Consider the following 23,521-nt stretch of genomic DNA (forward strand, 5'->3'; position numbering starts at 1 on the left):
TTATGATTTTTTGCTTTTAAATTGAAATAATTTAATTTAGGATTTTAGGGTTAATTAATTAGTTGATTTTTAATAAAATATGCTGGTCAATTTTTTTTGTATATGAAATTGTTCTAAAAACTTAATTCTGAATACTTTTTTTCCCCAAGAATTAAAGATCATTAAAATCGATGAAAATAATGTATTTATAGTTTACATCGACAAATAATAATTACATTAAAAATGCTAAAAGATGTTTATTGATATAATTATTTAATTAAATCAATAATTCTGGGGGGACAAAGCTTGGAGACAATCCCCCCCCCCAGAAAAATTTTCTGCAGACACACATCCATGCATACAGTCAAATTGATGAGAAATTTGTAGCTCAGGTTGCATAATCCATACGACAGCACACCCAACCAAAATGGGCATGCAACGGCATTGTAGTTATCATTATATTGCACAGATAGTCAAGAAAAAATAAGCAGTATTCATAAGTCTTCTTTTTTTTTTTTTTACACTGAATTCAAAATATCTCATCAACTTATGAATTTTTTTTTTTTTCTTGGCTCTAATGCAATGTCTTGTAAATAAAATCTTTATGTACTTGTTTAAATAGATTTAAATAAAGTTGTAAGTGATCCAAAGGACTCATAAGTAGTATATTGCGTCATTGCAACCAGCTATTTATAGCCTACTGATTGTTACAAAATGCAGCTGTTGATCTTATTAATTAATTGGCCATCTACTCAATAAATAATGCATTGCATTATTTTATCAATACACTGAGACACTTTCCACTGAGGATACCGACCATATTCTTTACTTCCCATATTCTTTGCTCAATTTTTTTTAGTATTTTTTACTGTTTTATTTTCCAAATCATCATCACTCGAACAACCTGCTGCTATTTGTCATAATGGTGTCAACCTGTGGTCATCCAGAAAGAAGAATCCTTGCACTTATTTGGCCTGTGTCAAAACACAGGCCAGATTAGTGCCAGAAATCACCCAACTTGAGTGTCCCGTGCCACTCAAGATGGGTGGTCCTGGATGGCACATCCAGGATCATTCAGCTAGTTGGTTTGACTGCAAGGATCAACAGGTGTTGCAGTAAGTCTCCCTCCCTGTGGTCCATGGACATGGTCCAAGGCTTACTGTGCTATTGGCATGGCTTAAACTCTCGTGTTCTGCTTCTGAGCACAGATATTGCTTGCTGGATAGTTGATTGAATTCTCCCTTCTTATGTGAGTCTTTAAACTTCAGGTTTATCAGAGTCCTTGACAAACCACAACCAACTACAGAAACCATAGCAACATCAACAGACCACAAGACAAGAAACAACAAATATCAGTCAGCTACAAATACACCATCTTTTTTTATTACAGATTCAACAGGTGAACATTCAATTGGGAAAATGTCACCATTTTTTATTCCAGAATGGTTTGGAAACATTGACAGGAATTCCAAAATCTGAAAAAAATGTTCATGAAATGTTCTCAGCATCCTTTCAGAAACATCCAGTGCATCATCATAATTGGGGGGGGGGGGGGTACCAATCATGGTAACCCATACAAAACTTAGAAATTGTTTCTGAGAGGTGGGGAGGTAATATCAGAGAGAGAACTTTCTCAGAGTTTCTAATGAGGAGATTTGCTCCAAATTAAAAGATTGATTGACATCCATAAGAATTCTTATACATAATGGATGGTATTTACTCTAGTGCCAATGTGGAATATCATTGAAAATAGGATATTCTCATTCGACATTAAATTTAGTATCTCAAACCCTTTGAACTGCTTTAAATGTAAGAAATATGTTTATGCTTAGAATACATGTTGTGGCTTTACCATCTGTGCCTGTTGCAGCAGTAAAGAGCATGAGAATGAAATTGAAGTGCAAAAAATCCAAATTAGCTAACTGTGAGGGAGAACATTCAGCATCTTTCTGAGTATACAAAAGATGGAAGGATGAAAAGGAGTTTCAAAAGATTAAGACAGAACTGAACATATTATATCAGGTGGCATAGAAGCACCACATCAACATTAGTGAAAAACCCTCATACATTGAGAAGTTAATGGTAAAGAAATTGGGTATATTTAGTACCCAATTTGTATGTCTGCCCCTTATCACATCATCCTTGAGTGGTATGATTTACTCAGTCTCCATAGATTGAATTAGAGAGTATGGCCTCACTCCTGAAAACACTAAAAATTATTTTTACTACATCAGAACCCTCTAATTAGAGGATCATGTATCCCCAAAGAATAAGGGACATGCCTCCAGATAGAATGAATTTCTCTGTCTTTCCAGAGAAAAGTAAAATCATTAAAATACCTAGTTCTGATACAGTCAGCCCTAACTGTAGCAAATATCTAACAATAACAACCTTGCTTACTGTCACAAACTACCTAAGTCTTGACAAAAGTCATATTAGGCCAACTCTATTCAAAAGGAAATAGCAGAACCATTCTTAGAAATTTGCTGTTGCGAGAGGTAACTATAAATATTGTTTGTGTCCTGATAAGATTCAAGCTAGTATCCATCCATCCAAAGGGTGTTTTTGCTTCTGATAGCACTGAGGGAGCATTAAGATATATTTGAATAATTGTATGCATTTCTGTAGGTGGTTTTCGGTATTGAGACCACATATTAATATAAAGAATTTATTAAAAATAAACAATTAAAAAACCCGACAAGTTTTGTTCATCATAAGACTTACGTCATCAGGGGTAATGATATATTATTATTATTATTATTATTATTATTATTATTATTATTATTATTATTATTACATAACACCTCCAGGGAGTTCAAAGACTCATCGAAGGAGGGCATCTATTCCACAACTCTCTTTCTCCCCCACTCAATCCACTGACTACAACTACGTTCATCATTTTAACACAACAAAAGCTTATTGACAATTAATTACACATATTAGATATAATATGTGTAATTATAACTTATAATTTATTAATTATAATTATAATTTATAACTTCACAACTGTTAATTAATTGAGAAACCAGAATGCAAATGATATGTAGCTAATAAATTACGCCAACGAAACAGTAAAAACCCATCAAAACAATCCAGCAACCAAACCAAACTTCCCAACACAAAAAATCATCAAACTGCCATACATCCAGAACACATACAAAGCCTGCAAATACATTTTCAAACATACAGACTATAAGCTGGTGTTATTAATTAGCAACACTCTAAAACTTACATCTCACACACACACAAAGAAATACTAGAACACCACAATGTGGTTTACAAATTTCCTTGTCAAAAATATTGTGATGTCACCTATACAGGTTCTACTATCAGATCTTTATGGTCAAGACTACAAGAACACTTCTATGACTGCAACATCCCTATTCTAAAACATTTAAACAATAAAAAATGCCACAACCAAAAGAAAAACAGAATACAAAATACAGGGAAAACAGAAATAGCTGTCCATGCCCTTAAACAGAAACATACCCCACAATTGACAATGCCATAATAATAGATTTACAAGAAAATGAAACAATGCTTAGAATATCAGAAATAATAGCCATAAAATGTGACAAAAACTCGGTAAACATCCACCAGCCCTACATAATCTCCGAGAGTTGGAAGTTCCATAACATAAAAATTAGGTCACGACTCCGACCAATAGGAAACAACACAGATACACCAAAGACAGAAACACCAATCTGGCATTATATATCCTCCACTTTCCCCATGAGCTCTGAAGATGTTGCACTGTCGAAACGGCTCACACCCCGTTACTCCCATCATATCCTTACCTTTCCCCAAAAATGTCTATTTTCACCCCTTCCAAAAAAACCTGTGTTTTTCAAAATGTTCACATACCCCTAGGGAGGTGGCTAAGTTTATCAGTGTTCCATTCAGAAAATGGTAACATGTTGAACTACAAAGCAGGAAATTATGATCAACTGAGGAGAACGCTAGGTTCCATTCTATGGCATCAGTTGCCTAGATGGAAAGAATATTGGCAATGCTTAGGAAGCATTTGAGAAATTCTTAAATGATAAATGATTCAGTATCAGAATGTATCCCTAGAGTTGGAAAAATAAATATGATAGAAATGATATAGATGTGCAGCCTTATTGAACAAAAAATTTGAATTTCTTTCTTAAGAAAAATATAATTTAGAAGGAATACCATGTGCTTAAGGATGATGTCAATTTTGAAAATTATAAGGAGCAGGACAGAAGTGGTATAGGTGTTGTAAGGAAAGCTAAGTCAGAGTATAAAAAGAAAATAGATGTTCCCTCTTTCTAGAATTTTACAGAAAAACTGTAAAAGCTACCATCCAGGCCTGCTGCTTTCTTATTTTTCAGTGATTTAAATGCTGGAATCAGTTTGTTTTCAGTGAATAGCATTGAGAGGTGATTATTTTGTTTGACATTTCTATAAACATGGATATATTTGGTCCTAATTTCTTTAGAATGGGATGCACTAATCTTTATGTTGTTAGATGTTTGCTGTTGTTGATGTTACTATGTATTTAGGAGTGATCTGTGTGACTTTCTGCTTAGAAACTGATGCAGTTCCAAGTTTTCAGAGCAAGGGCCCAAGCCTTGCAGCTAGAGTGGGTGAAGTATAAATTTTTGGTTGTGGTTTTCCAACATTGCCATCATTGTTCATTAAGCATTTCTAAAATTCTTTTTCCAATTTCAGGATCTGGATCTTTTTGGTATTTTTTGAATAGTTCCTCAGTTTCAGGAGACCACTGTTTACTGTTTCTGGAAACCTCTTGGTATACATCATTTTGCAGCACCTATCAGGACTCCTACAAAATGTTTGTAATTTTTTGACTTCAAGTTGGACTCAACTAATGTTAGATTCAATTTGTTTACAGTACTGTTCCCAGTTAGCTTTGCGAAAATCCCATCTTGATTTTCCATAGATTGTATAATCGGGATTTGTGTTCTTATAGTGACTATAACAGGTCTATGTTGAGATCGTGGAAAGTTTTCAAGTACTTTCCTATCAGTGGGTAAAGGATCATCTTTGGTGTTGCAAGTGACAAAACAGAGGTCAAGGTTTGAATCTTTCTTCCATCTACCTGATTTAAAAGTACCAGAGTCTTTTGCATCAAAAACTAGTGATAACTCAATGCTTTCGGCTCATTCCATCAGTCTAGTACAGTTGATATCATTCTACAAGCCCCAGGAGGAATGTTGACTGTTAAAATCTCCTGTGTAGTCTGCTGGATGTTGGTGAGCAGGAAGAGCTGGTATAAACCAAGTTTGTTTTGGTGGTTTGTAAACTGACACTATGGTTGTGCCAGCTGCCTTTTCTCTGATGATCTTAATGTTATTACGATTAGAAAAAGATAGTATATGATTAGAAAAAGATAACTATGTCTGATTCCTAATGAGTTGAACTAGGACTGGTGCAGCAAATTATAAACCAATCAGTATTTCTGGCATGATCATCAAGATATTGGAAGGGCTGATTAGAAATCACATCCAGAGGTAGGTAGAAAAACATGGGTTTGTTAAAGGGAGATCTTGCTTTAGCAACCTGCTTATTTTCTATAAGTGACAGCAGAGTTGGATAAGGGAAAGGATATAAGACAAAACTTCTGGATCTTGCCAAGACATTTGACAGGATTCCATATGTTAGTTGTTATACAAACTAAAACACATGATTATGTGAAATAAACTTGACATGAATGGGAGAGTGGCTAACAAGTATCAGAAAGTGATGTGTAAAGAGGTGCTTATGAAGGTAATCAGTGGTGCACACAGGATTCTGTACTTAGCCATTTGTTGATGATATTAACTAAGTTGGGGTGAGAGGGATATATATCTGACACAAAATTCCTGCAGACTGACTTGAACAAACTAATACTATGGGCAGATATTAAAGAACATCAGGTTACTGTTCATAAATGTACAGTTATGGATTATAGATGTTGCAGGCAGAGTATCATATTAATGGAAATTTGCTGCAAGTAGGATATATCTGACACAAAATTCTTGCCTAGGCTGGCTTGAACAAACTGATACTATGGGCAGATATTAAAGAATGTCAGGTTACTGTTCATAAATGTACAGTTATGGATTATGGACGTTGCAGGCAGAATATCATATTAATGGAAATTTGCTGCAAGTAGTCAATGATGCTAGAGACTATAAGGGGAAGAGATATAATGAGTTAGTTTAATGGCTAAAGTGCTTTAGTAATCACATTGGATAACTGCAATTTGAAGAGAATACTAAATTATAAGAAAAAGAAAGTTATCTTCTCGCTTTACAGGGCTTTGATAAGACTACATCCAAGGACTACTGTATGCAGATATGGTCACCTGGATTCTGAGGAGATGCAGAGGTAGTTGTCCCAGAGGCAGATACCCAACATAACTGCTCAATGGAATATGGTCTTCAAAGTTTGAGATAGAAATGGATGAGAGGAGATATGATAGAAACATAAGTTAGGAGTATAGGCATGTGATATATTACAGCTTATGGCTGGTATAGGCAGAATTTTGGGTTATCCTTGGAAACTGACTGAGGGTATGGCTAAGAAGCATGTGAGGTGCAGATTCTTTTTATTGAAAGTGGGGGGTTAGAAAAGAATCTGAGGTTCAGATTCTTTTCATGACATTTGTGTGGAGTGAGCTATCATTAGATTGTGAGTGTGTTGGTTAATATGTTCAAAAAGATATATATTTTAGGTATGAGTGACTAAAATAAGCCTTCCCTCATTGGTTCCTTTCACTTTCTAGAGAAAGGAAAATAAACTCAAGTAAATAAAATGAGAAATGGAAATGTTCAAGTGGAGAAAATAGTAAGAACAAAAGTATGCGTGTTAGATCCTGAATGGAGAACTTTACAAGTAAATTCTTTATTCAGGATTTAACAAAATAAATATTACTAATTAAGGAGATACCTGCACATCAGCTAATAATTATGAAAAATTTCTTTATGTTATGTGATAATGTATAGTCCATATGTGCCATATGTTGAAATTTATTCCTGTATAACTGAAATGAGAAGCAGAGAATTTTGTGTCAGAATAGTAAGAATTATGTAAGGGAATTGTTAAGTTATTTGTAAATCCCATTAAGCTGTCTAGTCCATTACGAAATTTCCAGAAAGATAATAAGTAGTAATCCGGAATAATTGTGTATAATCTGTACGAGTCGAGCGTAGCAATGGAGGCTGTACCTACGCGGAAAGTGACGTCAGAACGACAACCTGGAATAGGGTAACCTAACAGATTAGGGAGAGTGTAGGATCACCCAAGGGACATGAACGATGGGGGTTCGTGGGTAAAAAAACACATCGAATAGAGGGCGCCCAAAAGGGTGAATAAAAGACGATGCATGCCATATTACAGGGCTTTTTCTTCTTCGGTTCCTGGACTCCAGTTTTAGGAGTTTTGTCGGGGGATTCGTGAGAGAGAGCGGTGAGTCGACTACAATGATGTCGGACGACAAGGGCTATTCTTGAGAACGCTTGAGGATTTCCAAGCGAAGCTGATCGTGTTACAACGGCCTATGCAGAATCGAGCCTTCGAATAAAGTCCCATCGAGGAGAATGGATAAAATTTCCTGTGGAGCGGTAGACAGCATGCAACAGTCTGGGAAATGATTCAAAGAAAAGTGTAGTGCATCACCAGGTGCAAAGACAGCCAATAACTATACAGTAAGATAATCCAAATCTACATGAGATGGCGGCTTGAAATCTGAAAGGATCCGGTGATGTAAATAATTTAATTCTATGTTAAAAATCGCTTAGAAGAATAAGAAATTTGTGTATACCGTAAACTAAGGACACTAATAGAGGACTTTTAAGTGAGAATTTGATTGAAATAGTTAAGACCATGTGGAACAAAGAAGAATTGTTGACAGACAGTATTTTGATTGAGAATGGCTAGGCTTGACTAATGGAATTTAGAATTAAGATGATTATTGATAGAGTATTAATGAAAGTGTTCAATGCATGTTCTGTGAATAACTTGCGAAAGGAATTATATCCTAGTAGTGTTATGCTTACATTTAATCTTATCATTTCATAATTGAAGGATTTAGCTTACTCAAATTCATTATTGTGATTTAGTATGAACCTTAACTTAGAGTGAGTTTTGTTCTATTGAGTATTTGAATTTTCTTAACTGTAAATGTTTTATGTTTTTCCAATAAACATGATTTGTACCTTATACCTGAGTTTATGCCTGATTACAAACTCAAACCACCACTTATGAAATAGAACCTTTTGGCAGGGAGGAATTAGATATTATTGATTAAGTGAGATTCAGGTCACAACTGCTAACTAAATCTACAAGGCGAGATTATAGGATTGAATGTTATGTATATGCTTTTGAATTTGGAATTGTTTCCCTGAGCAAGAGGCTCTTCTGTTATAGAATATTGGCTGGCGCAGCATAAAAATAAATTTTGCCAATATACGAAAAGGAAATAGTACTGAATTAATATTTTAAAGGCACAACAGTAGATTAGAGAACAGGCTATTTACAGGGAACAAGGTATAATATAGAGAAAACAACAATTTAACAATGCGTATTGTTATTTTCTCTTCATAACTTTTATGATGAATTATTATTATTATTATTATTATTCAGGCCTCCATGGAGTCAAAAGACTCATCGTGGGAGGTCCTTCCTAAGAAACACAAAGTCTATCATACCACTCCTTAAACTCATTGACTGTTCTCGCTCTCACCTCTCCATCAGGCAATGCATTCCATGGTTCAACCACCCTCCATGCAAAGAAACCCCTCCTTACTCTCTTGCTCACAGTTTCCTTTCATAACTTCCAGAGATGGCCTCTTGTCATCACTCCTTCCTGCTGTTCAACCAAGCGAAAGAACTCCCCGGTGTCAACCCTGTAACCACCTCTCAACAGTTTAAAAGTTTCAATCATATCACCTCTCCTTCTTCTATCCACCAAACTCTGCAGTCCACATTCCCTCAGCTGATCCTCATAACTATCATTGTACAGTCCTGAAACCATCTTTGTTATCTGCCTTTTGTACCCTTTCCACAGTTAATTTATCCCCTTCAAATCCTGGAGACCAGGAGACCAAATCTGAGAACAATAGTCCAAGTGTGGTCTGATCAGGGTCTTATACAACAGAATGATAACTGTTTTTTCTCTGCAGATCAGCGTCTTTCTCATTATTGCAGCAATCCTCTGTGTTACCTTCACCACCTTTGCAATACCCCTAAACTTCAGGTTTCTATCAATCATCAACCCCAGATCTCTTGTCTCCCCTACTTCCTCCAGTATAACTCCTCCAATAGAGTATGCAGTGTCCCATCAATGTTTCCCAAACCTCATGACCTTACATTTTGCTGCATTAAACTGAAACCCCCATTCATTTGCCCATGTATCTAGTTTATTCAAATCCTCTTGCAGGGCTGCTGCATCTGCACTATTACTAATAATCCTTCTCAGCTTTGCATCATCTGCAAACAACTGAATATCCCCTTGCAATCCACTGACAATGTCATTGATATAAAGGTTAAATAATATAGGTCCCAGTGCTGAGCCCTGTGGGACCCCTCTTGTAACCCTCTGCTTTCTTGAAACTGCCCCACCATACACAACTCTGATACCTATCGGACAGCCAATCCTGAATCCAGTTGAACAATCTGACATCCAGACGCATGTGCTGCAACTTAAATATCAGCTTATCATGTGGCACCCTGTCAAATGCCTTTGCCAAATCTAAGAAAATTGCAGTATATGCCTTTCCCTCATCTAATGCTCTTGTAACTTTATCATAAAAGGCTAGCATATTACTAAAACAAGAGTGCCCCTTCACAAATCCATGTTGACTCTCACAGATAACATTACCCTCATCTGCCCAATGCTGTATACTGTCCTTTACTACTTTCTCCAAGATCTTACTAACTACTGATGACACACAAACTGGCCTATAATTAGACACTTCCAGTCTGCTACCGACCTTATGCAATGGCACTATGTTACCTTCCTTCCATTCCATGGGCACCTTTCCCGCCGCCAGACTTGTATTGAAAAGCCAGGTTAAAGGCACTGTCGGTTCCCTAGCACATTCTCTCAAAACGCGTGGTGAAATACCATCCAGTCCCACAGCTTTACCGACATCCAGGGATAGACCAAGTTTGTTTTGGTGGTTTGTAGACTGACACTATGGTTGTGCCAGCTGTCTTTGCTGTGATGATCTTGATGTTATTACTATATTATAAACTATATACTATATTATTATACTAAACTATCTTATATACTATATATATATATACTATATCATTACTTATACTGGCAAAGGTTGGTCGATTGGTAGAGCCTCTGCTACTAATGGCTCAGTTAAGTAAGTTTGAGCGCGGTTATTAGTTGGAAGGGGACCAGTCATTCGATGCTGTTGGCACACTCTCCCTCGATGAGTTGTTAAATTTTGAATGAAAACTTGTTGTGTAATTTATTTTTTTTCATTCACATTTAACATTGCTTATTATGTATTAATCATGATTTGTATAAAAATTATTTATTATTCCTTAATTTAGGATTACTATTTAAATATTTATTCTAAACTTAACCTACTATTAATTTGTTAAGCAATAATATGTGCAGAATTTATAATAACTAAAATATATATATATATATATATATGATGTAACGAAAAGTATTATTATAATTAATTCTATACGTAATGAAAAAGCTGATTAAGTAGCTCAAATATTCTGTGTATTCTTATTTGTGAAAATTTAACGTTATGTAATCACTCATGTAGTATTAGAGCATTGCATTACATTAGCGAAATGTTTGCGTTTATTTGTTGTCATGGAGACGCATGAAATAAACAAGCACGAGTCGAATAGAGCGTGACCTTCGGACTGAAAGGAGAGAAAAGAGATAATATATATTATATAGAGGATTTTGAATGAGAGGGAGAGAGGAAGTTTTTGCGGAGCAGGAAGGAAGGTAGGATACAAGCAAAAGAAGTGGAAGAAAATTATAAGTTCTCTAGGGCAGAAATTCATGAGAATAGTGTTTAGAAGTGAGCCAAAACATAGTGAATCATATACTTAGCTGCAAGTGAAGTCAGCTGTGTTGTAAAGGAAAATTAATGCCGTAACTGGAAAAATAAAGAACTGGACATTCAATGGAAAATTCTGATTAGTTCCAGTTAGTCTAGGATTACGTCTTAATTCTATGTTGCCCTGAGAAGAATTATATTGAAATTATCTAGTTTGAGAAAAGTAAACAAGGAAAGATATCAGTGCCTTATTGATGTGATTTTTTTTTTAGTAGTGAAGCGCAATTAACTGTAGTTCAGTTAAATCGTTGGAGAATTTTTATTAATGTGTTCCGCTAACGTAAATAAGTTAATTCATAAGTGTGCTCACAATTAATAGATGTATTGAAGATTGTATCTGGTAAGAGTAGTCATACTTGTTTGTTTATTCTAACATTAACATATCTTCGAAGTTCAAAGTCCGAAATAAGATTGCTTGGAATATTGTCTACCTTGATTAGTGCTTCCTGTGAATTTAAACATTAAGTACAGCTGATAGATATGTGGAGTCTGATTAAATAAGAAGTTTCGTTTTATTAACTTGAGTTAAGAAAGCTTGTGATTTTGAAGCTGTGAATTGTATGTGAAAGTTTAGAACATTGAATTGGCATGAGTGACTTAGCAAGATGTATTAAGTTGATTGTATTGTTTCATTTTAAAGCAGAATTCTTGTATTTGTTATATATATCATATATTAAATGTTTTATTTTGTTAATCTAAATATTGTGTTTGCCTGAATTCCCTTTTATTGCACCGTTCATAAATATTCGAATCTTGCAGGAACCCCAAGTGGAATAGTAAATAATTCGGCCTAAATAAATGAGGAGACTGCTAACTTAATTAAGAATTGATCCTACTATTTTATATAGACTAATCTAAAAATAGGGTGGCGCAGTATAATTATAAATTTCTCTACTTTTGGATCGGTGATCAATTTGCAATTAGTTGTTATATTGATAAGAGTGACTTGAACCAAGATGGGGGATTTAGAACATAACATGAAAATAGAACGTCACGACAGAGTCTTTGGGTTTCCTGGAGGTGTCAAATAATAATAATAAATACTATCTTATTTATATTATCTTTTTCTAATCATAATAACATCAAGATCATCAGAGCAAAGGCAGCTGGCACAACCATAGTGTCAGTTTACAAACCACCAAAACAAACTTGGTCTATCCCAGCTCTTCCTGCTCACCAGCATACTACATAGGAGATTTTAACAGTCAGCATTACTCCTGGGGCTTGTAGAAATGATATCAACCGTACTAGACTGATGGAATGGGCCAAAAGCATTGAGTTATCACTAGTTTTTGATGCAAAAGACTCTGGAACTAGAATATTATGAGAATGCCTGAAGTAGATAAAGATCCAGCATGAATTATGATTGGATGTTTAAAAAAATCATTTGAGATATGCAAATTATACAATCCTCATTGGCAAAACCTGAAGAAGATCTGCAGCCATTGGTTTGGTTAGTTAAGGGAGAAAATAATTTGGGATAATAGTAAGACCAAAAGTGATGGCTTATTGCAGTTTATAGGAATTTATGAAGGAGTTTTTAAAATGGAGATAACTGCAAGTTAGTTTAATCTGGTCAAGAATAAGAAATGAGTAGTGTGAAGATGAAATGAAAAGGATAGCTGTAGTAAAATCATTGTGAAAGTTAGAGATGTCAATTAAGGCTACTGAAATTATGAATCCACACAAAGTGTGAATTGATTTGTTTGAATTAAGGATATGGAGAAGCTTATTAAGGATACTATTGGCAGAGAGAGAGAGAGAACGAATGACTAACAAGATTCGGAGAATAAAGATGAAATGCTTCTTATGGACATTGATTGTCAAACAATTGTACATTACAAATGGATGAATCATTGGAAAAGATATTTATGCCAAGGAAACATTGAAAGTATGAAAAGAAGAGGAAGAGTGCAGAGGAGTTGGATGGACGGTATACAGGACATTATCAAATTTCTAGAAAAAAAAGATGAGATTGAAAGATTGAGAACTTTTCACTGCCAACAGCTAGATAATACTATAACAACTTACTTTTTCATACTACATCATCTGTTTATAAATATTTAATTCTAAAGATTTTTTTCATTCTATATTAAGTTTTTAACATGGGTTTTGTGATCACTGTTTGATATTTATTTAAGTGATGAAAGGCTACTATACTGAAACGTAATACCATTTTTGTTTGCATTAAAAAAGATTCGAGACTAAAGTAATTGTTTTTTTATTTAATTCAGCAAACTATTAATATTAAAAATTCATAGGTTTAGTGTTTTTGTAGGGTATTTGCATCGAACTATTTATTGTCCCACCTCTTTTTTTTTTTTTTTACAAATTTTATTTGTGAAGGTAGAGCCTCTATAGTTCAGTCAGTATAGATGAAGCCCTTGGATCAGAAAGATATGGGTTTAATTCCTGTCAGTGATGTGAGGAACCTTTATCTGGTCTCTTTTGATGAAAGGTGTGTTAGACAGTCTCATATGGAGGTAGGGGTTTTTTCCACCTGGAAACTCAGATTTTTCATCCCCCAGAACAGCCAAACAGGCCCCCACTCTTCTACAGACATAAGACACCTCCAGGAATAAGGGGTAACCAACCTATTACATAGGATTTTGGTTTCGAATGCCTACACACTGTAAAATGTGTAGGTCTATGTGTGAGCGTAAATTAGGATAGGATTTGTAAAGATATAAAGAAATTTTTTGTGTGAATATATGCTCTTCTGATTTGTATTTTGAATAAATTATACTGCTTAATCATGTTTGTATGATAACATAAAATAATTTTTTATTTTTATTTTTTTTTTTTAAGGCTGCACGTAATTTTGAGGGAGTATCTCTGAAATATGTTAAAGGACTTTTAGGTGTTCACCCTCTCAATAAGAATTATCGATTACCAGAAATTTACCACGAGGTTCCAGATAACATTCCAGAATCATTTGACCCTCGAGAGCAATGGCCAGATTGTCCTTCAATCAGGGAAATCAGAGATCAAGGATCTTGTGGTTCATGTTGGGTAAGTCGCAAAACTTCCCTCCCCCATCACTGGCAAAGTGCTAATATTAAAAGACATTCTATTTAAGGATAAAAGTATTCATTAGACATGAATTGATGTAAATGTATTCACTGTGCTAATTCAAAAATAAATTAATTTATTTTTGTCATTTGAGTGAACATTCTTCATGCCTACTTCAGAAAAAATGAGATGAGGAAAAAGATGGATTTATGAAAACTTGCTTACTGAAAGAGGATGTATGCAAATATATTAGTGTTAAATGAGGGCCTTTTAACTTTATATATTCTAAGGAATTTGAAATAACACAGAATTAATGAATGAATGAATAAATGAATAAAAACCATAACATAAGTGCTGCAAAGGAAGTTCTCATATGAGAGAATATTGAGCTAATTTATGTAATTCCTTGAGTGGCCATTTAATTATTTGTATGTATTAAAAAGGTATAGAATATATACATCTACTTTTATTAAATATTAATTTCTGCTATTTTATATAGTATATAGAATAGTAGAAATTGATTTAGTACTTTTAATTCTATAATTAATATTAGATCTCCTTAGAGAGAGAGATAGTGAAGTACTAAGAATTTGTATCTGTTGTATTTATTTATTTATTTACAGTAATTATTTTTAATTTTTTATAATTGAGCTTCATTCTTTGAAAATACACATGTTGATCCTTGAAGTTGATGCACCATCATGAATATGAATCTGAAACATTCTAACCAACTAAAATTATATATAATACACTTATCTATACTCCTCGACTGACTATAAACATGTAGGTTGGATATAGGTGGGGAATAACATAATTGGAGCAGTCAAGGTTCAGATATATCAAATTAGCATAGTCAATTTACAGGATTCATTTTGACTTTAATATCTTTATGTTGTATTCAAGTTTATATTTATCCTTTTGAGAAATAGAAAATGGATTCTGAAAATGAGAATGAAGTTGTTGATGCCAGCATTTTAAATGTAATCTAAGATAGTGAATACTTTAGAATGGTTAATTCTAATCTTGGGATTCCCACATTTTTCAGGAGATAATAATGAAAATATTCATTCATATTTAAATATACAGAAAAAATAAAAGAAATAGGAAAATGGTTAGAAATAATTAATGAATTAAAGAAATAAGAACTTTAATTACTAAAATAAAGAGCCAAAAGATTTCATTTTGGTGATGCACAATTATATAAATCAAGTGGATTTTAAATCCAGCATTGTTTCAAAGCCAAATGTGGAAACTATGAAGTTTTTGTAAAGAAGTTGTCCTGTAAGCTCTCTGGTTTTACGGGTTGCCCTAGCGCAGACCATAAAGAAGGTATAGGCACTTTAAGCATCTATATATTTGCCTTTTATTGATCCATTTCGATAAGGTTTCACTGGCCTGACAGCTGTTTCGAGCTGGTTGATTCTCTTCAGAGACCAGGAAGAAACCTTAAGAGAGCAAAAACTCTTGTTCAGTACTAAGGAACCAGTAAGTACCAATAAAAGGCAAATATATAGATGCTTAAAGAGTCTATGCCTTCTATATGGTCTGCGTTAGGGCAACTCATAAATGCTGGCGAGTGTATTCATGTAAGCTCTCTGGTCACCTTCATTACGGAACTTCCATAGTTTCCACATTTGGCTTTGAAATAATGCTGGATTTAATATCTGCTTGATTTATATAATTGTGCATCGCTGAAATGAAGCCTTTTGGCTCTTTATTTTAGTAAATACTTTACGCGCCGACTGAGAGTTTGCTTACAAAAAATATACCTTTAGACACTTCGCGTTCCTTAGTACTGAATGAGAATTTTTGATCTCTTAAGGTCTCTGAAGAGAACCAACCAGTTTGAAACAGCTGTCAGGCCAGTGAAACTTTATCAAAATGGACCAATAAAAGGTGAATATATAGATGCTTAAAGTGTCTATGCCTTCTATATGGTCTGCATTAGGACAACTCGTAAATGCTGGCGAGTGTATTCCTGTAAGCTCTCTAGTCAACTTCTTTACAAAACTTTCATAGTTTCTACATTCAGCTTTGAAATAATGCTGGATTTAATATCTTAATTTATATAAGAACTTTAATGCTCCTTAAAGATATTGACAGAAGAATGTTGAAATACAGTTGAGGCCTCCAGAAAAGCATACAACAGGACCACATGGTTGAGGACGTGTGGCACATGACTGAGCATCTGAGTAACCATACAGCATCTGTGAATGTCTAATGAACGAATGGATGGATTAAGGCAAAAACTTTTCTGAACACTTCACCTATGTTAGGAGACACTACAGATTACATTACATTTAAGAGTTAATCTCAGAATTTTCAAATGTTAGAGATGTAAGTCCAAACTTATGGAAGTTACATCAATACATCCAAGGTCAAAGACACAGTTTAACTACCATATCAGTTTGCTTATTCTGTTGTTCATTCATTCATCATCATCATCATCATCAGTGGTTCTAACAGGCACTTAATTGCCACAACCTTCCAAGCAATCTTGAATTTTGTAACTCCAGGATAAGGTGGTTAATCCTATACCTACAAGTATTCTTTTGTCTGTAAATTGCATGTGTTGTACTGGCTGGTTTGCCTTGTTGTGGGATGAAAAACGAGTATCTGGGAGGAAAAACTCTGCCACTTCCATATGAGACTGGCTAACTCACCACTCCTGTACCTGGGTCTTTCCAACCAGAGGGCTTTTGAGTTATAGAGGCTCATATTCTTATTTTATTTCCTTATTTAATTTGCCATCTTTTACCAAAAATTGTGCCTAAATAGTGAAATGTTTTATGTGTAATTTCTCATTCAGATACAGCTGATGTTTTCATTGTTCCTGCCTTTACATAATTCTTTTATTACATGATTTTCATACGAAACATGTTATAGTAGTTATTCAGTATAGTTAAGAAATTCAGTAGACTTGTTTTAGATTTAATTGAATAACTTCAGCATAAAAGTAAAGAGCTGAAATTAGCATCTTCAGTTTTGATAATTAGGCTTACTATGAAACTTTCTTACACAATATGATCCATATATCCATATCCAAAATTGTGAAGACAACACAAAGACTTCTGGGAATGATGAGGAGGACACTGACGTGTAGAAGTAGGGAGATTCTTGTTCCATTGTATAAGGCTTTGATTAGGCCACACATGGACTATTGTGCCCAGATTTGGTCACCTGGTTTTCAGAAGGATGAGGAGATGTTGGAAAGGGTCCAACGGCGACTGACTAAGGTAGTTTCTGACCTCTGGAATGTCGAGTATGAGGAAAGATTGAAAAGATGTAATTTGCAGAGACTAGTGGAGAGAAGGAAGAGGGGAGATATGATAGAGACCTACAAGTTGGTAAGGGGTTGCTATAGGATCAATGGTGGAGAAGTTCTACAGCGAATAGTGGGAGATCAGGGGAGAACCAGAGGTCATCCCTGGAAACTGTATAAAGAGGGTGTGAGTAGGGGAGTGAGAGGCAGGTTTTTTTCGTGCAGAGTTGTGAATGATTGGAATGCCTTGCCTGAGAGTGTGGTGTCTGCAAGGAGTTTGAATGTGTTTAAGACCCGGTATGATGAGATGTGTGTGAGATAAAAGGACCTCCTAGATGAGTCTTTGACTCCATGAGGTCTTGTTTAATAATAATAATAATAATAATATAGATGACAAACATTGGGGTGGTGTGTAGTCTTTTCTTACTCCTGATTTTACATCAAACCATCTTCATGTACCTCCTTTAATTCTAGCTACTGTCTTATAACTCAAATAGGGGATAGGAAGGAGATATTTTACAGAGGTAATTTTTTGATGTCCCCCCCCCCCCCAAAAAAAAAAAAAAAAAACTGTTGGATTTCTGCTCAGGACATGAACTGGTTATTACTAACACAATGTTCCGACATAAAAATGTGCACAAATTCACATGGAGAGAAGAGGCAAGGAATAAGGAAATCATTGACTATGTTATTGTTGATAGTGATGTTTTCCAATTCTCTGTACACTCTGGTGTCCTGCACCAGAGTGTACAGAGAATTGGAAATTGGTAGTGATCACCATTTAGTCTTGAGCAGGATAAAATTGAATTTCATATTGAAAAGAAGAACATGTTAGAAAGTTTTAAAGCGAATAAAAATTCAGCAGCTCTCAGATGTGAACTGTAGACTAAAATACACAAACATGATTCAAGAAAAAATGAAAGTGTTTGAGAACAGGAACCAAATCTTGGAGATTCAGTGTCAATCCCTGAAGAAAACATTGATTGATTCAGCCAGAGAGGCATATGGTGAGGTTGTCTGTAAGATTGTTGAAGAAGTTCGGAAATGGAGGAAGGAGTGCTGTTAGAGATGATAAAGTTGACATGAAAATGGGAGAAACAGATGTCCTTGAAGTATGGAGTAATTACTTCGAAAATTGCTAAATGAAACAAACAATGATGACAGCACAGTAGTAAAAGCACTTGACAGTCATGCAGTCAGAAATACATATCCATACTTGAAGTAGAAAAAACAATCAAAAGCCTGGAAAGGCAGCAAGAGTAGATGACCAGAAATGCTCACGTATGGAGGTATAAAAGTCTTACAGTGGTTTCAAAGGCCTGGACAGAGGGGTGAATTCTGGATTATTGGAGCACAGCGCTCATAGTACCCATATATAATAAGGGAAATAAAACCGATTCTCTACTGAGTGTTTCTGATAAGATATATGCAAGTATACTTGAGAAACAGTTGAGAAGGATTGTGGAAGAGAAGCTTGGTGAAAAACAAGCTGGAATCAGGCCAAATAGAAGCTGTCAGAATCAAATAGTTGAGAAATCATGGGAATATAACAAAGATCTGTATTTAAGTTTTGTAGATCTGGAAAAGGCATATGACGAGGTGCCAAGAGAGAAGCTATTCAAAATGCTACAGTTATATAATGTCAATGGGACATTATATCAAGCAATACTTAGTGTTTATTTGAGTTATAAGTCAGCAGTTAGAATTGAAGGAAGTACAGAAAGATAGTTTAATGTTAAATCTGGTGTCAGACAAGGATGTACATTGTCCCCCTCTGTTATTCATTATTTATATGAATCACATTATGAAGGAAAGTGGTATTAAACTGATATCAAAATTGGAGATGTTAATCTCAGCTCTTTGCTTTATGCCGATGATGTCATACTTCTAAATAAAACTCCTACAAGTCTGCAAGATTCCCTGACTAGATTGAATAACTGTTGTAATAGATATGGTATGAAGTCAGCAATAACAAGACAATGAAAATAGGCAGAAGCATTGAAAATATCAACTGCATCGTGGATGGTACAGTTGATTCCTGCTATAGCTAGCTCATAAGACCACAGGAATAGTTTAATATGGTGATTTTCTTTCTTTCTTTATTTTAAACATACTTGTATTGCTTTGGTCAGGACTATTTTTAGTAGTTTGTTAGTGGTGTTTGCTATAGTGACAGGTGACCGTATTTTAAAATTTCAAAATGAATGAAGTGAAATGCACTCAGCCAACCGGGCTGCACACTGTAACCAGTGTGCCAGAACAAGTTTGAAGATCTTCAGCAGAGTCAAATAGTTGAGAAATCATGGGAATATAACAAAGATCTGTATTTAAGTTACATACAATGTATGTAATTTAATGAACTTTTACCTTTCCACTTGAAGCAATGCACCTATAAAACAAGTAAAACATTTCAGCTGCTTAGGCACAATTTTTAGTGAAGATGGTAAATTAAATATAGAAATAGACAACAGAATCAACAAAGCTGGTATGGTAGGAAGTCAACTGAATAAATTTATATGGAATAAGAGAGAAATTAGTCAAAACACTAAATTAGCTGTATACAAGAACGTGCTCATACCAATTTTATGGATCTGAGAGCTCAGTCAGAAGTAAAACACTTGACCAGACTAGAAGAGACCACAGATATGAGAGTCCTGAGAAAGATGGGGCATGAACAGATAGTATCAATGGCAATATCGTATTAAAAATGAGGATATTAGGAAAGAAGTTGACATTTTTAGCATCCAGGAATGCGTTAGCAGAGATAATCTCAGGTGCTATGGTCACTTAAACAGAATGGGAGAGGAAAGATTAACAAAACAAGTGTTCTCTGCCCAGTTGGCAGGAAAAAAAAGCCAGAGGAAGACCAAGATATTGGTGGATTGATACAGTAAAAAGTGCCTTAGAAGATAGAAATATGAGATCTGATAATGTTGGAGTCTTGACAGGTAACAGACTGATTTGGAGGAAAATTGTAGACAGGAAGTTAGTAATGATGTAAATTTTTCATGTAATACTGTCATATCCTGTACACCCCTTGAGGGTACATATCAGGAATTTGACGATGATGAGTTTTTGATGTTTAACACTGCAACAGAGAAATTCAAAATTATATAAATTTGTACTTAAGACCCCCCCCCCCTCCTAAATGATTTGCATTGTGCTCTCTGTACATTACTTCTTTAGTCAAGGCATGTGGCAAAGGTGGCTGAATCATCTCTCCTCTACCCTTCATGGGAAGATTATTTAGCCATCTAATTGACAGGGATATTTTCATTTGTACCAAAATTATTTTTACATTTGGGGAGGGAGAGAGTGACATTACTTCTGAGCTGTAGCCAGTTTATCAGCTAAGAAAGCATTATGTTTGACTCAGTCTAGTGATCATTTTTAGATGGCTGGTTAATTGGTTAGATGGATACCAAGTGACTTATTGTGTATGAATTTAGATGACAAGAATAAAATGTCAGGTTTCAAAATTATTGCTAGTATGTATATATCTTATATAAATTATTTTTGAGTTCAAATAAATCACTGTAGAATAGTCATTTTTTCTGGTAATTCCTAGGCATTTGGTGCAGTGGAATCTATGAGTGATCGTATGTGCATTGCTTCAGGTGGAAAGGTAAAAGTTCATTTCTCTGCTGAAGATCTTCTAACTTGTTGTGATTCTTGTGGTAGTGGGTAAGTGTATTTAAACCAGTGTGCCAGCCTGGTTGGCTGAGTGCATTTCACTTCATTCATTTTGAAATTTTAAAATACAGTCATTATAGCAAACACCACTAACAAACTACTAAAAATAGTCCTGACCAAAGCAATATAAGTATGTTTAAAATAAAGAAAGAAAGAAAATCACCATATTAAACTATTCCTGTGGTCTTATGAGTTAGCTATAGCAGGAATCAACTGTACCATCCCACAATGTTAATAAATTTGAATTTGGAAAGCTACACAATATCCGAAGTTGAGAAAATGTTTGAAATGAGCTATGCTGCATGTTAACTGAATCCAACACTGGGGGGGGGGGGTCCCAATTTGCTCCACACAGTGTACCAGACATGCTTTGATCTGGAGAGAGAATAAGGGATATGCTATCATCTCTAATATCTGTGAAATCTCATTTGACCTGTTGTTGACCATTGCCGAATTAAACTATTTATTTAAAATTTTTGTGGGTGTTTCACATCTCATATTATACCATACTGATTTTCACTGAATTGCATAGCAATTTATCGTACAGTTTTTGAGTTTCTTGATTTTTTTTTGTTCCTTAATTTATAGAAACCCATGTATATTAATTATATTGGGAAGGGTTCTGTTCATTTATTTGCTGATGATGCTAGATTAGGGAGAATGATAAGGAATGTAGCTGATACAGAATCCTGCAGGCTGATTTGAAACAGATTGGTTATATAGATAATTAAAAATGAATGTTAGTTCAATGTTGCCAAATGTTAAAGTGGTGCATTATAGGCAGAAATTATATTTCTGCTGGGTTCCAAGGAGATGTTGAAAAGATTTGGTGGCATGTAACCCAGATGATAATTAGCCTGTAGAATTGTGCATAAGAGAACAAGTGGAAGGAATGCAGTCTTCAAAGTTTGAGGTATAGACATGAAAAGGGATACGATAGAAACATACAGGTTAGTAAGATTTACAGTATAGACACAAGTGAAATTTTGCAGCATATGGATGGTAGAGATAGATCTCGGTCATACCTACCTGGAATCTGGCTAGGGATCTGGTTAAGGAGCATGTGATTTCCTTTTTCTTCTCATGGCATGGGGTGAGTGCATGGAATGGACTACATTAGATATTGTGAGTGTCTCTTTAGTAAACATGTTCATGGAGAGTTGATAGGTGTTTAATGATGTGTGTGTAAATATGCTCACTCGTTAGTTCTTTTGGGTGTATTCATAATAATAATAAACCTTTCTTATGATTTGCTTTTTATTTTATAAATACATAATTGAAAACTTTCTAATTTTGAGAAGAAAGTTGAAAAATTAACATTCATAATTTCAATGCCTCCGTAGTGCGGTTGGAAGAACAATGAGACATCCTATCCTTTAATTGGAAAAGATCTGAGTTTGATTCTTGTTGTAACAAGAATCTTTATATGGGCTTTTTCACTTGAATGTGTGTTAGTGTATCTCATTCACAGTAGAAAAAGAATCAAATCATTGTCTGCCTTTTCTAGACATACTAGTTACATATCTTTCAATCTTTTTCTGTTTATAGAAGCCAGCATGCTGAAGGATGTTCACGCTGACAATTGTATCATTTATCATAACAGTATGATATTCTAAGAACACTAAGATACAGAGGGCCATGTTCTGTTGACACTGCTCTTACCAAATAAACTTGCCTTTAAGTACCTCCGTAGTGCATTTGGAAGAACGACAGTACGTTGTGATGGGAGCATCTTTATATGAACTTTTTCAATCGAAGGTGAGTTAGCCAATCTCGTATGAAGGTAGCAGGGTTTTTCTCCCAGAAACTCGGGTTTTTTATCCCTCATACAGACAAATCGGCCCTTCAGAACCCACACAATTTACAGACAAAAAAATACTAGTTGTGATGGTGGATGGCGTTGATGTGGATGATTGGTAGTAGAGGTTCGGTGTAGTGGTAAAGACAGAGAGTTGTACAGTGGGTGTCCTTCTGCAGTGAGTCTATGGACTCCTTGGAGGTGTCATGAATGATAATAATAATACCTTCACAATTTTTAGCCAATGGCTAAACTCTCCTTCCTGCCAAAAAAATAAGTATATAAAATGCTAAATACTCAAATCCCCCTCCCCCCTTTGGTGTAATGTAATATACAAGACCACATCAAAACCATTACTGTCCCATATATTTAATGCATCTCTGAAAAGTTATCCAGAGTATGATGATGATGATGATTAGTTTCTTTTTCATCCATACGGATGGTAGCGGCAGCTATGCTACCATACTAGGGAAGTGACTATGAGCAAGGTGGTTTCCCGTTGCCTTCCTTGCTGTACTATATCCTATGGCTGTATCCTGTGTGTTCATGGGTCCAGTTTGCCTGTTTGTGGGATGAAAAACCCTACTGTCCACATCCAAGTCCGGCTAAATTGGCTATGGCTGAGGAAGATCCGTCTGCTCCTCATGTCTAAGCTTCACATCATGGAGTGAAAAGAAGGCACAATTGTTCTGCTTCCTAAAGGGGTGA

At 35.0% G+C, this 23,521-nt stretch overlaps 1 protein-coding gene across 2 annotated transcripts in view; it reads left to right on the plus strand.

Annotated features, from left to right (window-relative positions):
* LOC150096085 (cathepsin B-like) overlaps window positions 1-23,521 on the plus strand; it is an 89,182-nt gene that overhangs the window by 44,852 nt on the left and 20,809 nt on the right. For both annotated transcript variants that reach the window (XM_090409659.1, XM_090409658.1), the window contains 2 exons: window positions 13,857-14,060; window positions 20,891-21,006. In XM_090409659.1, the coding sequence (XP_090265785.1) occupies window positions 13,857-14,060; window positions 20,891-21,006 (320 nt within the window). The remainder of the gene's footprint in view (window positions 1-13,856; window positions 14,061-20,890; window positions 21,007-23,521) is intronic.

Source organism: Typopeltis vanoorti, chromosome 19, assembly GCF_054136105.1.
Source record: "Typopeltis vanoorti isolate ZY-2024b chromosome 19, IOZ_Tvanoo_1.0, whole genome shotgun sequence".
Classification (NCBI taxonomy): Eukaryota; Metazoa; Arthropoda; class Arachnida; order Uropygi; family Thelyphonidae; genus Typopeltis; species Typopeltis vanoorti.